Source organism: Macaca fascicularis, chromosome 1 (assembly GCF_037993035.2).
Source record: "Macaca fascicularis isolate 582-1 chromosome 1, T2T-MFA8v1.1".
Lineage (NCBI taxonomy): Eukaryota > Metazoa > Chordata > Mammalia > Primates > Cercopithecidae > Macaca > Macaca fascicularis.
Genome location: NC_088375.1, coordinates 188,031,020 through 188,045,850, shown reverse-complemented (window position 1 = coordinate 188,045,850; position 14,831 = coordinate 188,031,020). Strand labels below are relative to the sequence as shown.

The following is a 14,831-nucleotide window of genomic DNA, read 5'->3' as shown; positions in this document are numbered from 1 at the left end:
CAAATTCCTGACAGAGAAACTGATTCTATGACTTTAAAAATCATTCCTTTTAATAAGTTGTGTGTGATAGACAACTTCTTTTTTTTCACATTTTTATTTCCTCCCCAAACCCACACTTCCCCAGCTAACTGTGAGCCTTCCCAGAGAGTCAGGACTGGGGCTCAGGGTTCAGAGTCAGGCAGACCTGGATGTGAATCTCAGCTCCAGTCATTTACTAGCTATACTACCTTGGGCAAATTACTGAAAACTCCCTAAATAACATCAATAAAATAGCATTAATAACCTCACACAATTGTCACGACTAGCTGAAATAATGTAGGTCTGTGCTTAGCTCAGCACCTGTCACAGAACAAACACGACAAATAATGTTAGCTTTTGTTAGATATTGTATTAGTCCATTCTCACACTGCTAATAAAGATATACCCGAGATTGGGCAATTTATTTATCATTTTTATTATTATACTTTAAGTTCTAGGGTACATGTGCACAACGTGCAGGTTTGTTACATAGGTATACATGTGCCATGGTGGTTTGCTGAACCCATCAACTTGTCATTTACATTAGGTATTTCTCCCAGTGCTATCCCTCTCCCAACCCTCCACCCCGCGACAGGCCCCAGTGTGTGATGTTCCCCACTCTGTGTCCATGTGTTTTCATTGTTCAACTCCCACTTATGAGTGAGAACATGTGGTGTTTGGTTTTCTGTCCTTGTGATAGTTTGCTGAGAATGATGGTTTCCAGCTTCATCCATGTCCCTGCAAAGGACATGAAATCATCCTTTCTTATGATTGCATAGTATTCCATGGTGTAAATGTGCCACATTTTCTTAATCCAGAGACTGAGTAATTTATAATGGAAAGAGGTTTAATTGACTCACGTTACACAAGGCTGGGAAGGCCTCAAGAATCTTACAATCATGGCGGAAGGAGAAGCAAATGCGTCCTTCACATGGTGACAGGAAGAAGAAGGAGCAAAAGGGGGAAAGGCCCTCTATAAAACCATCAGATCTCATGAGAACTCACCATCATGGGAACAGCATGGAGGTAACTGCCCCTATGATTCAATTACCTCCCACTGAGTCCCTCCCATGACATGTGGGGATTATGGGAACTACAATTCAAGATGAGATTTGGGTGGGGACACAGCAAAACCATGTTAGATATTGTTGGCATGTTACAGGCAGCTCTTAAAATCCTGCTTCCAGAAAGTCTTCTACATGTGGAAGAGATAAGGTCTGTTGGATCTATGGTATGCACCAGTCAGAAGTCCTACCTCTGCTTGGCACTAAAGAACAAGGAAGGTACAGTTGACCTTCATGATGCAAATACCAAAAAGTAGGGAATAAAAAAATTATATAATAAAATTTGAAAATTAGAAAATAGGGAAAAGGAAAAAATGCCCATAGTCGTACCACCCTAACAAAGACCACTGTTATTTTCTTTCCAGTATGTCTTAAGAATTTTTCTTTTACAGTATACATAGATGTAGCATATATGCAATATTGTCTTTTTATTATTTACCATTATCATATAGATGCTCCGTATTCTTATTTTTTACTACCATTTTATTTTTGCCTTCCCATGCCTTTTTACATGTTATTGGCTCTGACTAGAAAGCCTTTCTTTCCTACCTCTGACCTCCCAAATTCTTCCTGTCCTCTGAAGCTTAGCCTATATATGCTTCTTCTTCCATGTAGTCTCCCTTGATATTACAGTCAGAAGTTTTCCTATGAGTTGCTTTTCTATGTTATTTATTTCCTCCCCCTTGCTTTCATATTTTATACCTCTCTTAAGATGTCTACGATATGCTACTTCATAATAAGATCATTTGCATCTGGATCTATTTCCCTCACTAGTTTGCAAGCCCCCTGTAGGCAGGTATCTGCTGTGTTGTCACCAATGCCTTGCAACCCAAAAAGTACTAAAAAATGTTGGTTGAATGACAGATGATTGTGACATAATAAGAAACATGTAATATAAAAGAGGCACTTAACCCAGGGCAGGGAAAAGTGCCAGAGGAAGGGACACTTGAACTGTATCCTGAAGAATGATTAGGAGTTAGTAGGGAAATAAGGATGCTGGGAAGATAACAGGTAAGGCAGGAGAAGGAGATAAGAGACACATTTGAAGCAGAGAATGACAACACTAACAAAGGCATAGAAGTAGAGGAGGGTATCATAACCAAGGTGACACCACAGTGAGCTAGTGTTGAAGAATGGGTCAACTTCCTTTAGAGTTGGTCTGCTTTGGTCAACATTTCTGTTAAAATATGGGGCCCCAGTAGAAGATACTAATCAAAGTGTGATCCATCTAATCAACACAGAGCACAAAAGGACTATTAACTCCTAGGACCTATGGAAACTACTTTCAATGTGGCATAAGGTTGCTTTACCTTTTCTTTTTTTGCATGTCAAAACACTGTCTTCTCATTTTAAGGACAGCATATTCTGATTATTTATTTATTTATTTATTTTTTGAAACAGAGTCTTACTCTGTTGCCCAGGCTGGAGTGCAATAGTGAAATCTTGGCTCACTGCAAGCTCCGCCTCCCGGGTTCATGCCATTCTCCTGCCTCAGCCTCCTGAGTAACTGGGACTACAGGCACCTGCCACCATGCCCGGCTAATTTTTTGTAGAGACGGGGTTTCACTGTGTTAGCCAGGATGGTCTCAATCTCCTGACCTCATGATCCACCCGCCTCGGCCTCCAAAAGTGCTGGGATTACAGGCGTGAGCCACTGTGCCCAGCCCATATTCTGATTACTTCTATTTAATTTTCCCCTAAAGTGTCCATGTTCCTTTGGCACTTCTTCCCAAAGTGCCAAAGGCACAGCCTGAGTTCTCCCTGACACTTTGCATATGCCTCTATTAACAGAAAGAACCCTGTGCTGATCTGATCCGTTTTGTGGAGGCTAAAACTCTTTGGGGATGAGGATTCTCTCATTTATCTCTGTATCTGGCACAAAGTCTGACATTTAATTGGTATGCATTAAATGTGTGCTAAAATAAATGATACAGCATCCCAAGGAAACCCATGGTAACTAGCACAACTTCCAGTTGTGGGAATATGATGCAGAGTCAAATAGACATGGGTTTGAGTCTCAGCTCTACCACTGACTAAGTTACATAATCTCTTTAAGTCACAGTTTCCTCAATTGTAAACTGGGAATAATGGCACCCACTTCACGGGGTGGTTAAAAGAATTTAATGAAATAATGCATATGAAGCATTAGGCATTGTACCTGATACAGAGTATGCTGCTTTTATTATTCTTTTGATCCTTTCAATCTACCTAATATATAATTCATGGAACTATAAGGAATGCTGGAAAAAAATAGCTTATTAGAGAGAAAAGAATCACAGGTATAAAAATATAAATGACCAAACAGGCAGGATAGCTCTTGAGTGCTTTGAAGGAAAGTGTTCAGGAAGCTTCCTGCAGAAAGTCCTTTGATAATGGAGAGCTATGAATGCCAAGAAAAGGAATACAGGAAGTCATTGAACATTTGTGACCAGGTTCCTAATATATTTTTTTCCCACTTATTTAAAAACATAAATATAGCACTTACTCTGTGCCAGGGACTGTTCTAAGTGATAAAAAATGTTAACTCACTTAATTATCCAAATAACTCTATGAGGTAAGTACTATTATTTGCTCCACTTTAATTAAATAGGAAAACTAGGGCCCAGATAAGTTAACTTGTCCAAGTCCTATAGCTAGTAAGTGGCAGAGCTAGGACTTAAAACCAGCAGCTTGGTTCTAGAGTCTGTATTTTTAAACCAATACACTATACTTCTCCATAATGAAAGAAGAAGTTTCAGAGGACTCAGTTGATGAGCATATTATGGGTGGAGTGGAAAAAATAGGAGCAGGGAAACCTATTTGGAAAGGTAGTGCAGTAATCCAGGTATAAAGTACTGAAGAGGGTTACAGGAGATGTGGATTATAGGAAGGAAAAAGAAAGTAGAAATACAAGTTGATTAGACATATAAGAGTCACAAAGAAGACAAGTTTTCTTATGACATTGTTCTTCAAGTAATTCATCACTTTTGCCTTTTATTATCACCTTTCATTATGGCTAGAAAGAGGTGTCAGAAGATGTACTCTCAGATTTGGTTCACAGAATTCACATTTTCATAGAGCATGCCAGCCCATTTTCATTCATTACCTGTTTTATTTCTTCTGCAGTCTTTTCTTTTACCATCTCAATGTTAAAGATTGAACTGAGAGTCTTCAAAGAGAAAATAAAAACCAATTAACACATAATTAAAACAAAACAAAACAAAACAAAACAAAACAAAACAGCTTAACTCTTATCTCTAAGCCCGTGGCAAACACATCAAGGCAGTGAAACAGATTTCCAAAAGCAGAAAACAAGTATAAGAAAGCCCACATGCTCAGAGAAAGTGAGCCCCCAAGCCCAGACAGGTTTTCACAGTTCTGTTCCTGAAGAGTTTCTATTAGGTTGCCATGTACTTCCCAAATGCTTCACCCTTACCAATGAGTCCTGCGGCACTTTGCAGCTGGTAAGAGGAGAAAGTTTGGTTGTTATTTTTAATTAAACTGCTATGCTAGGGGTCATGGTCAAGGACACAAAAGTTCATAGAAATATTTCTCACTTTTACAGATGGAAAATCACCTTACACAAAATAATTGAACCACAGTACTTATGTTCAAATTTGCAGCCTCTTGTTCTAGATGTACCATATGACTTCAAGCTTTTTTTCCTCTGTTTAATTAGAAACCTACCTTGTCCTTAGTGAATCCTCTCTTCACAGACTGTTTCCCCAAGGCATCTGTCTGAAATATATAAGACAAGATATTAATCTACACTTTACTCATAAGAACAAAGGTCACTAAACTAGGTGAGTTACCCAATCTCATTAAATAATTTTGCATGTGAGAACTCACTTCTTTCCACTTTTTATAATAATTGTTCTAAAAATTTAACACTACTTTAAAAATTATTGTTGGCTGGGCGCAGTGGCTCACGCCTGTAATCCCAGCACTTTGGGAGGCCGAGGCGGGAGAATCACAAGGTCAGGAGTTTGAGACCAGCCTGGCCAACATGATGAAACCCCGCCTCAACTAAAAATACAAAAAATAAGCTGGGCATAGTGGCGGGTGCTTATAATCCCAGCTACTTGGGAGGCTGAGGCAGGAGAACTGCTTGAACCAGGGAGGCGGAGGATGCAGGGAGCTGAGATCACGCCACTGCACTCTAGCCCAGGCAACAGAGTGAGACTCTGTCTCATAAAATAAAATAAAATAAATAAATAAAAAGAAATAAAAATAAAAATTATCGTTTATAAGACAACAACTTTCCTCTAAGATTCTGACATTCAGAGATAAGATTTCTCTGTCAGTAAACTATCATCTACTAGTACTGACAGTCCATTCTCCACCTGCCACTGTGGATATGAGGGATTTCTTCCCAGGATTAGGCCTGCTTGGGATTACTATGCTCTGTTCTGACCTATTCCACACTGAACTATAGAAGTGGTAAGAAATGGAAAGATGTGTTATCCAAGGATACTGCTTATCTCTGACAACACTTTGATGGTAGGCATCCTCAGCAGACTAGAGTCTTTTTGAGTGTTCAATCTTAATGTTTCCTCCATCAAATTAGACTCCCTTCAAAAAAGGCCAAAAACAACTGAAAGTGATTATTTTGTCTCTTAGCCATTATCTCTCATAAAGGTCATAGCCAGTAAATCCTGTTTTGAGTTGTTTCTGATAGTAGGGATGGGTTGTTCTGAGTCTTCCACTCAAGGCTGTGCTTCTCAGAAGTACATTCTACACCTGGGATTCTGAGGCTGAAAAACACTTTCTGCATAAAACCTTGCCTTTAGTCACTCTGTGCTTTAATTAATCCACACTTTTCATAAATGATGGTCACAGAACCTGTACCCACAGATCAGAGAAAAGCCTGTTGAACACACTTTAGTTTTTTTGGTTATGCACCTATACACTGACAACATCCGGGTGTAACCGTTCCTTCATATGTAAGCCATCTGAAAAGGAGTTAATTTCATTTTCTGTCTTTCTTTTTTTCTTTTGAGACAGGGTCTTGCTCTGTTGCCTAGGTTGGAGTGCAGTGGCTCAATGTCAGCTCACTGCAACCTCTGCCTCCCAGGTTCAAGTGATTCTCCCACCTCAGCCTCCCAAGTAGCTGGGTCTACAGGCATGTGCCACCATGCCTGGCTAAATTTTTTGTATTTTCAGTAGAGATGGGGTTTCACCATGTTGGCCAGGCTGGTCTTGACTACTGGCCTCAAGTGATCTGCCTGCTTCGGCCTCCCAAAGTGTTGGGACTACAGGCGTGAGCCACCGTGCCCGACGAGAATTTCATTTCCATACCACTCATTCTCAGGTGTACCATGAAAACAAAACAAAAACAAAACAAAACCTCCACTTGCACAGCTGCTTTCACCTTTCAATCATGAAGCCTCACGTATTGGTTTTTACACAATGTCTCTCCAATCCATTATTTGTACCCATTTTCACTTACAGAAATAAAAAATTTAAGCCCTAAGTATAAGCGTATTGCATTTTATCAAATCTAAGACATCATATCTTAAGATGCACCATTATTTTATGCATCAGAAAATGATGCCAATTAAATAGCACAATACTTTCCTGTCACATCAATTATAAGACAATTTTAGTGATGTTAAAATGAGAAAAATAAGAGTGAGCTTTAGAATTGATGAAATAAGGTAATTAAAGCAGTTGAAGCTACATGCCAAAAATCAGAAACATTTAATACGAACTTTAAATGGGTGCTTTACTTCCCTACTATGCATGCTTTGGAAATCTGTGCGGATAATTTTATGGTTATCATAGAAGTTTACTGGATATTGATATCTGCATTATGGGAAGGGTGCCAAATGAGATGGGTCCTACATAATAAAAAACTTTCCCTCATCCTGTACAACTTTTTAATGTCTAGCCAGACATTCTTGCAGGTGAAAATACCTATAATATTTCAATATTTATAATTACTTGGGCCTAGAACCTTTTTTTTAAATACAGCTTTAATAAATACTAAAATTTCCAGAAATGCAACTACTATATAACTTGAAAGATTCTACATTGTGATTGTGGAATCATAGGTCACTGATAACAACACTGCTCGTGGTTTTGGAGGTTTTCTTTTTTTTTTTTGAGTTGGAGTCTCACTTTGTCACCTGGGCTGGAGTGCAGTGGTGCGATCTCGGCTCACTGTAAGCTCTGCCTCCCAGGTTCATGCCATTCTCCTGCCTCAGCCTCCTGAGTAGCTGGGACTACAGGTGCCCGCCACCATGCCCGGCTAAGTTTTTGTATTTTTTTAGTAGAGATGGGATTTCACAGTGTTAGCTGGGATGGTCTCGATCTCCTGACTTTGTGATCCACCTGCCTTGACCTCCCAAAGTGCTGGGATTACAGGCGTGAGCCACCGTGCCTGGCCTGGAATTTTTTTTTTTTTTTGGAGACGAAGTCTTGCTCTGTCACCCAGGTTGGAGTGCAGTAGCACAATCTCCGCTCACTGCAACCTCCGCCTCCTGGGTTCAAGCAATTCTCCTACCTCAGCCTCCTGAGTAGCTGGGATTACAGCTACCACGCCCAGCTAATTTTTCTTTTGCATTTTAGTAGGGATGGGGTTTCACCATGTTGCCCAGGCTGGTCTTGAACTCCTGACCTCAAGTGATCTGCCGCCTCAGCCTCCCAAAGTGCTAGGATTACACGTGTGAGCCAACATGCCCGGTGGTTTTAGAGTTTTTATAATTATCAACATAACACCCATTTGCCAGTCAGTATTTGCTGCTTACATGTTCATGGTTATTTCACAAATAGGTGGAAGCACCTCATGACTACATTAGGTCTCACAGTGTAGTCGTGCCCTAATATTTACATGCTAAAATATGTATTTTGTTAAAAAATGCTTTCCTTTATATTATGGTTAGGGCATTATATTGATTTTCCCACCTGAGGTTATACATACAGGTAGGTTATATTTTTACATATCTATTGTTTTATTTCAGGGTAGAAAAGGGAGAATTTTTAAAAAATGTATTATCAAGGGGGATGTTGAGTCCCATGTGGTTGGGAACCAATGACTCAAAGTAGTAAAGACAAGACTGTGGGAATGGAGAACATGTGTTAGCTGTTAGCATTCCTCTATCTAGCTAGATAAAGAAGATAGCAAGTGAATATTTACCTAAGAGCTGCCATAATTTAAATTAAATCTTTACATATTCTGCATTTTATCATAAAGCCAATTTTTTTTTTTTTTTTTTAATTTTAAGACGGAGTCTTGCTCTGTCGCCCAGGCTGGAGTGCAGTGGCGCAATCTTGGCTCACTGCAAGCTCCGCCTCCCGGGTTCACGCCATTCTCCTGCCTCAGCCTCCCCAGTTGCTGGGATTACAGGCACCCGCCACCATGCCCAGCTAATTTTTTGTATTTTTAGTAGAGACGGGGTTTCACCATGTTAGCCAGGATGGTCTCAATTTCCTGACCTCGTGATCTGCCCGCCTTGGCCTCCCAAAGTGCTGGGATTACAGGCATGAGCCACTGCACCTGGCCTCATAAAGCTAAATTTCTAAGTCTGCTTGCCAAAAAGGGGCAAAGAACATTCCTATCTAATATTTAAAGTTTATAATACAGTAATATTTCCAAGAGCTATTGACTTGTAACCTTGCTACTATAAATGTTTATTATAGGAAATGACAATTGTTAAAATATTTGTAGAAAGAATTGTTTGTTCATATAAAGTTGTAAACTATTTGTCACAGGAGTTGAATTTGCTCCCCAACCTTGTTATAATTAACCCATCTACTATTTTTTTTTTTTTTTTTGCCCAGGCTGGAATGCAGTGGCATGACCTCAGCTCACTGTGCCCTCAGCTCACTGTAACCTCCGCCTCCCAGGTTCAAGCAATTCTCTGGCCTCAGCCTCCCAAGTAGATGGGATTACAGGCATCTGCTACTACATCCAGCTAAGTTATGTATTTGTATTTTTAGTAGAGACAGGGTTTCACCCTGTTGGCCAGGCTGGTCTTGAACTCCTGACCTCAAGTGATCTGCCCACCTCGACCTCCCAAAGTGCTGGGATTATAGGCGTGAGCCACCGTGCCTGGCAACCCATCTACTATTAATCCTGTTCTAATTAACTAAACTAGTTACTAAGACTGAGTAGATTCACTTAAAATTTAGGCAAAGAAAGTATTTTCCAAGTAAAATAAACACTTCTAATTTGACTTTAAAACACAACGTAGAATCCCAGTTTTCTACTGTAACTACCTTAATTCAGGCTTCTACAGCCCACACCTGGATTACTCCATATTTTCCCTGGTCCTGGCCTCTCCTACACCAGTTTGTTCTGTGCACCACCCTAGGTTAGAATTTTTCAAATAATAGGTTGTGAAATACATTTAGTGGATTGTGATCAGAGTTTTTCAAAAGATGAAAAAGAATAAAAATTAATAAGAATGGACTGCATGTTGTAAAAGTAAGCATTATTTCGTAAATTTTTTTTTTTTCAGTCACAATCATATACATATGTGTGTACTGAACTGCAATGTAAAATATATTTCTTACTGTGGGTCATGGTCAAAAAGTTTGAAAAACACTGCATTAGAATAATCTTCCCAGACACAGTTTTCAACATGCTTTTCCTCAGCTTTGATTCCTATTTAAGGATAATAATGGCTAATATATATTAAGTACTTATTATGCCAGGGATGGGGCTAAAGAGTTTTAAATGGTATTATCTCTTCAGCACAACTCTGTGAAGTAGGTACTGTTATTATTCCTGTTTTACAGATAAGCAAACTGAGGCATGGAGAAGTAACAATTTGCTGAAGAGTCACCCAGCTAGTAACTGGAAGGGTTAGGATTCAGTCCTTGGCATCTGGCCCCAGAGCTCACCCTCTTAGCAGCTAAATTAACCTGCCTGTACTCCTTAAGCCCAAAGAGTTTAATGCCTAACTTACTTATTTAGCCTTAACACTTCCCTCTCCATTTTAATTGGGTACGGTACCATGCTGTCTCCTGAAACCCCTTTTACTTTCAAAGCTCTTCCTCTGTTTAAGCTAATTCCTCAACATGGGAATGGATGGGGGTGGGTTGGCAGGGGTGGCTGGTTGTCAGGAAACTAAATCTAGTCTGCCAAATATTTTTGTAAATTAAGTTTTATTGGAACAGAACCATACCCATTCATTTACGTGCGGTCTAGGCCTGCTTTTGCACTATAATGGTAGAGCTGAGTAGTCACAAAGAAGACCATATGGCCCACAATGCCTAAAATATTTAACATCTAGTCCTTTACAGAAAAAATGTGATGACCCCTGCTCTACATCAAAGTCCCATTCCCTCCTCTCTACTTAATTTAAATCCCCCACAATGTTCCTAGCCTAGGTCAAGTTCCATCTCCCATGGGAAATTTTCTCTGATACCTCTAGCCCGCTGCCAAGTGTGCCTTGCCTTGACCACTAGACTGCTCCTCTTGGGAGCAGGAAGTACCCCTCTCATACTTCTATATCTCCACCACGACCACAGTACTTTGCCTAGAAAGAGCAGGATAAACATTTATGGATGGAAACGGAGTTGGGAGAGACTATGTTTAGTTCACCCAGTTGACCCATCAATAGACCAACTTTAAGGATAAGGGCCAGGGTAAGGAGGTTAAAGGAGTGCTGGTAAGCAAACACCACCAATGGGGGCAGGTCTTACCTTCTGTTCCACACATTTGATAAAATCACCTTGCCTGGAACGCCCCACTGGCTGCTTCCGAAATTCACTGCGTTTCTCCAGACGGGACTCAAAAGCAGCTGGGTCAGACCTGATCAGAGGTAAACCAAAGGGTAAACCAACTGGGCCTTTTTGGATTCTAAAATAATAAAGCATCACTTTCCACCTCTACAGAGAAAGGACACTGCCATTCAGAGAGGTTGAAAAATTTGCCTTCAGTTAGTAAGAACTGGGCATAGGCCTAGAAATAAAGAAACCGGAAAAAGAAATCCTGTTATTCAACTGTTGTTAATCCTCAAGGGGCCTGTGTAACATTTTTCTTTTGCAGGCTGTTCCCTAGGTTTACACAGGGCTTAGTCCCTCAGATACTTACATTTAGGGTACTTAGAATTTTGAGGTCATCTTGCTGGATCACCTCTTCAGGCAAGAATCCTACAGCCTCTTTACTAGGTGTCAAGCTTTTACTTGAATACATCCAGTTCTTGAAAATATGTCCCCCCAACTAGGTTAAACATCTGTTTTATTCAGATCCTGGTGATTCAGAGGCTTTAGGCAGCCTAGTTTGCAGAAGATTTAGCATCTTAGTGTCTCCCTGACCCACCCTCCAAAGAAGCTGCTCTTGGAGGTGAAACATCAGAACACATTCTTTATGTCAAAATGGAGGTGGTCTTCAGGTTTGAAATGCAGGCTGGGGTGCTGTCCCTATTAAGAATTCTTCAGGCTGTGTAGCTAACCATGGGATATTTGGTTTTGTACACTGTGGTGAAGATATCATTCAGGGATTCCAGCTCTTTGGCCATGAGACCCAGAGTTTCATAGGTGAGGTCTGTAGGACCCAGGGACATCTTGGCTATCCCTCTGGTGGACTTTCCTGGTCAAGGCATTATAGGTGGCCCCTTCTTCCATAAAATTCCTTTCTGGAGGTGACATAAAACACCACTGCCTTCACTGTCATGTAGATGGGCTGTTTCTCTTCTCTCTGTAGTGGGCCAGCTCCTCCTCAATAAAGAGCCACACCAGGGGTTTCTGCTTAGTAGGGCATGGCACCTGCCTGGCCAGAGCTGCAAGCAGCCCTGGGGGCTGTACCAGGACCAGGGTCAACCCTGCTAGTGGCCACAGCTGCAACTGGGCCTGCCATAGTGAAGGGGTAAAGAGGGCAAGGGACAGCCTGGGCAGTGAAGCTCTTGCTGGGATCTGAGGATATAGAAATAAATGAGTCAGACTCCCTACCTCAAGGAGCTCACTATCTAGTGGGAGAGACAGGCATAAAAGTAAACAAATGGAAGTGCAACAGGTATTATGATGAAAATTTGCTCAAACATCCCCAAATGTTAAGGTGGGTTCATGCCTCTGTACCTTTGTTTATGCTGCTGCTCCCCTTACCTGGAACATCCCCTCCTCTCCATTTTTTTTCAAAGGAAGTTTGCTAATAGATAAAGCTAGAGAGAGACTGGCAGGGACTAGGGTGCGAGGAACTTGTGTGGAACATTAAGGAGTTTGGATGTTATTTAGAGGTCAGTGGGGGATAACAGTATGTATAAATGTTGATGGGAATGATCCAGTAGGAAAGGAGGGCAAAACCAGTTATTCATTTGTTCATGAGTGGGTAAGAATGAATGGATGCTGATAAAGTATTCAAAGTATGAGTAGACAACTCTTCAGAGATGCTTGTGTGTAAAAGAGATCAAATACAGATCAACGAGAGAAGCTCGTTGGGGAATGTACATCAAGGAAAGGTTTTTAAGATGACAAATACTTGAGACTATCTCAATGCTGCTGGAAGGAGAGCAAGAATACTCATTCATTTACTGCATAACTGTTTCAAATGGCAAGAAAGATCACTATAGTAGCAGTGAGAGGAACTGGGGTAAAGGGGTCCAGGAATGGAAGTAGGGAACACTAGAGGATAATGGCAACAGCCCAAGTGACGATGATGGAGTAAATTAAGGCAGTGGAAGTAGAGACGGGACAGAACTCAAAGAATTTACCGTACTCTTTGGTTTCCTTTCATAACTCTTTGGTTTCCTTCTTACCCTGCTAAATTCTCTCCCAAGACCCTTTAATTTTCACCTCTGTTCTCCTTTAGCTCTTCCCGCTTGAACTCTTCAGACTCTCCTATAGCCCCTCACATGCACCTCAAGCCCCTCTAAGCTCCAGGGCCTTCCCTCTGGAAGCTAAGGGGTGGTGTTAGGGACCCTGGACTCAGAGTCAGACAAATCCCAAAGAGCTGTGTGACCTTTGGCAAGTCTCCTACTCTCGCTGATCCTCAGTCCCCTTATCTTAAGAGGGTTCAATGGGTGATCCGACTGTGACACTACCAGTCTTTGATGCCCTCCTCCTATCCCCAATCGCCTTTCCTTGCAGACAAGGGCCTCAGCTGTCTTAATATGTGACCTTGAGCAAGTCAAGTCCCTTCTCTAGAAGGCGTTTTCCCATTTCTATAATGAGGACAGGTGTCTGAGCTGCCTGCCTCAGGGCTGTCATAAGAGTCTACCTTAGCGTTTGGAGAACCAAAACACAGACAAAGCCAGGGCTTTGCAGACTCCCAGCTCTGACACCAACTAGCTGTGTGATCTTGGGCAAGTGACCTAGCCACGTGGAGCCTGGCTACATCATCTGAAGAGTGGGGACAGTACCAGTGCCCACCTCACAGGGCTGTCCTAAGGCCCAGCAGCCCGGGCCGCCCCTCCTCCCGCCTCCTGCCCGCTCCAGCCAGCCGGGGCCCGCACCTGCGCAGCTGCTGGATCTTGTCGCGGTAGCGGTCGTAGAAAGGGTTGGCCTGGAGCTCGGCCTCGGCCCCGACCCCGCTGCAGTCGGCGCCCCGCTCGGGCCGGCCGGAGCCGCGGCGCACTGGGAACACGCGCAGCTGCGCGGGTGACACAAGCCCCAGGCCCAGGGCGCGGCTGCGCACCGCGCACAGGCCCCGGTAGAGACCGGCCACCTGCAGGACCGCCGGTCCCGCGCCACCTGCAGCCGCCACCACCACAGCAGCCATGGCCGCCCCCGCCTCCTCCTCCTCAGGCGCGTCGGCCTCGGCCCGCGGCCCGCGCGCCCTCTCCATCCCGCTCCGAGTGCGCCGCGCCCGCGCTCCGGCACCGAGGTTCCGCGCGCCCAACGTTCCGGGCGCAGGAGAGCGGCTAGGCGGGGCGGGAAGGAGGGGGCCCGCCGCTCTGGCCCCGGCACTGCGCGCTCTCGCCGCCCTGTGTAAGCCACGGCCCGCCTCCTGCAGGGAGGCTGCCCAAATTCAACGCCCTTCCTCCCTCTGGGACCAGCAGCCTCTGCGCGCCAAGTCCGCTCTCTAAAGCCAGCGGACCTCCGGGTCCTGGCGGTGCTTGCCCCTGGCACTTGCTGTAGTGCCAGGTACTCGCTGTAGTAGTCCGTCCTTCAGCATCGAAGGTCCTTAATCAACTGTAATCACAGCAGCAAGCTTCTCTTTACTGAGGTTGCTATGTGCAGGACACTGATCGGCTTCATACTCTGTGTGGCAGGTATTATCTTCATCTAACAAATCAGGAAACCGAGGCCGAGAGTAATTATGTGACTTGTTCAAGTTCTACCCGAGAGCTGAGCTCTTTTCAAGATGACAGCTGCCTCTTAAGCCTCCTTTTCCTCTGCTTCCTGACATCCTCCTTGAACTCCAGCCACACTGACCTATTCTCTCCCAAAGAAACACCAGGATTACTCCTTGAAGAGTCCTTATTCAGGCCCTTTTTGACCCCTGGAATCCTCTCTCTTTCCATTCTCTCAACCCAAATGCCACAATCTTCCTTACCGTGTGAACCAGGTGCGAGGTCCTGGGGTCAGGGATAGTGACATCAACATCTCTGTGTCCCACCTGCTCACAGAACGGGGCCAGTCCTGGAGTGGGCTCTCTGGGACAGTACTCATCATCAGGTCCTTCTTGTCTGGGTTTTGTCGGATTGAAACCCTTCCTGGGACAAGGGCAGAGCCTTCAACTCTGCTCAATCCAACCTATGCTCATGGAGATCAGCCCTGAGCCCTGCCCTGTGCGACGAACAGTGTAATGGAAGATGAGTAAGTCCTTCAAGTATGCCAGCCCATACCTGGCTCACACTCCTCACACTTACTGTTTTCTCTGTG

General features: G+C 43.3%; 1 protein-coding gene across 14 annotated transcripts in view; it reads right to left on the bottom strand.

Annotated features, from left to right (window-relative positions):
- ATPAF1 (ATP synthase mitochondrial F1 complex assembly factor 1) overlaps window positions 1–13,805 on the bottom strand; it is a 49,356-nt gene extending 35,551 nt beyond the window's left edge. For 13 of the 14 annotated variants that reach the window (XR_010578703.2, XR_010578705.2, XR_012420547.1 and 10 more), the window contains exons 1-4: window positions 13,460–13,805; window positions 10,713–10,821; window positions 4,749–4,799; window positions 4,168–4,230 (exon numbers count right to left, since the gene is read on the bottom strand). Coding sequence is in view for 7 of the 14 variants with exons in the window: in XM_074007640.1 (XP_073863741.1) it covers window positions 4,168–4,230; window positions 4,749–4,799; window positions 10,713–10,821; window positions 13,460–13,791 (555 nt within the window). In the remaining 7 variants the exon portion in view is untranslated. Of the gene's footprint in view, window positions 1–610; window positions 757–4,167; window positions 4,231–4,748; window positions 4,800–10,712; window positions 10,822–13,459 lie in introns of those variants that run through there. The other variant, XM_074007654.1, reaches the window with a different exon arrangement.
- Between the last annotated feature and the right edge of the window lie 1,026 nt (window positions 13,806–14,831).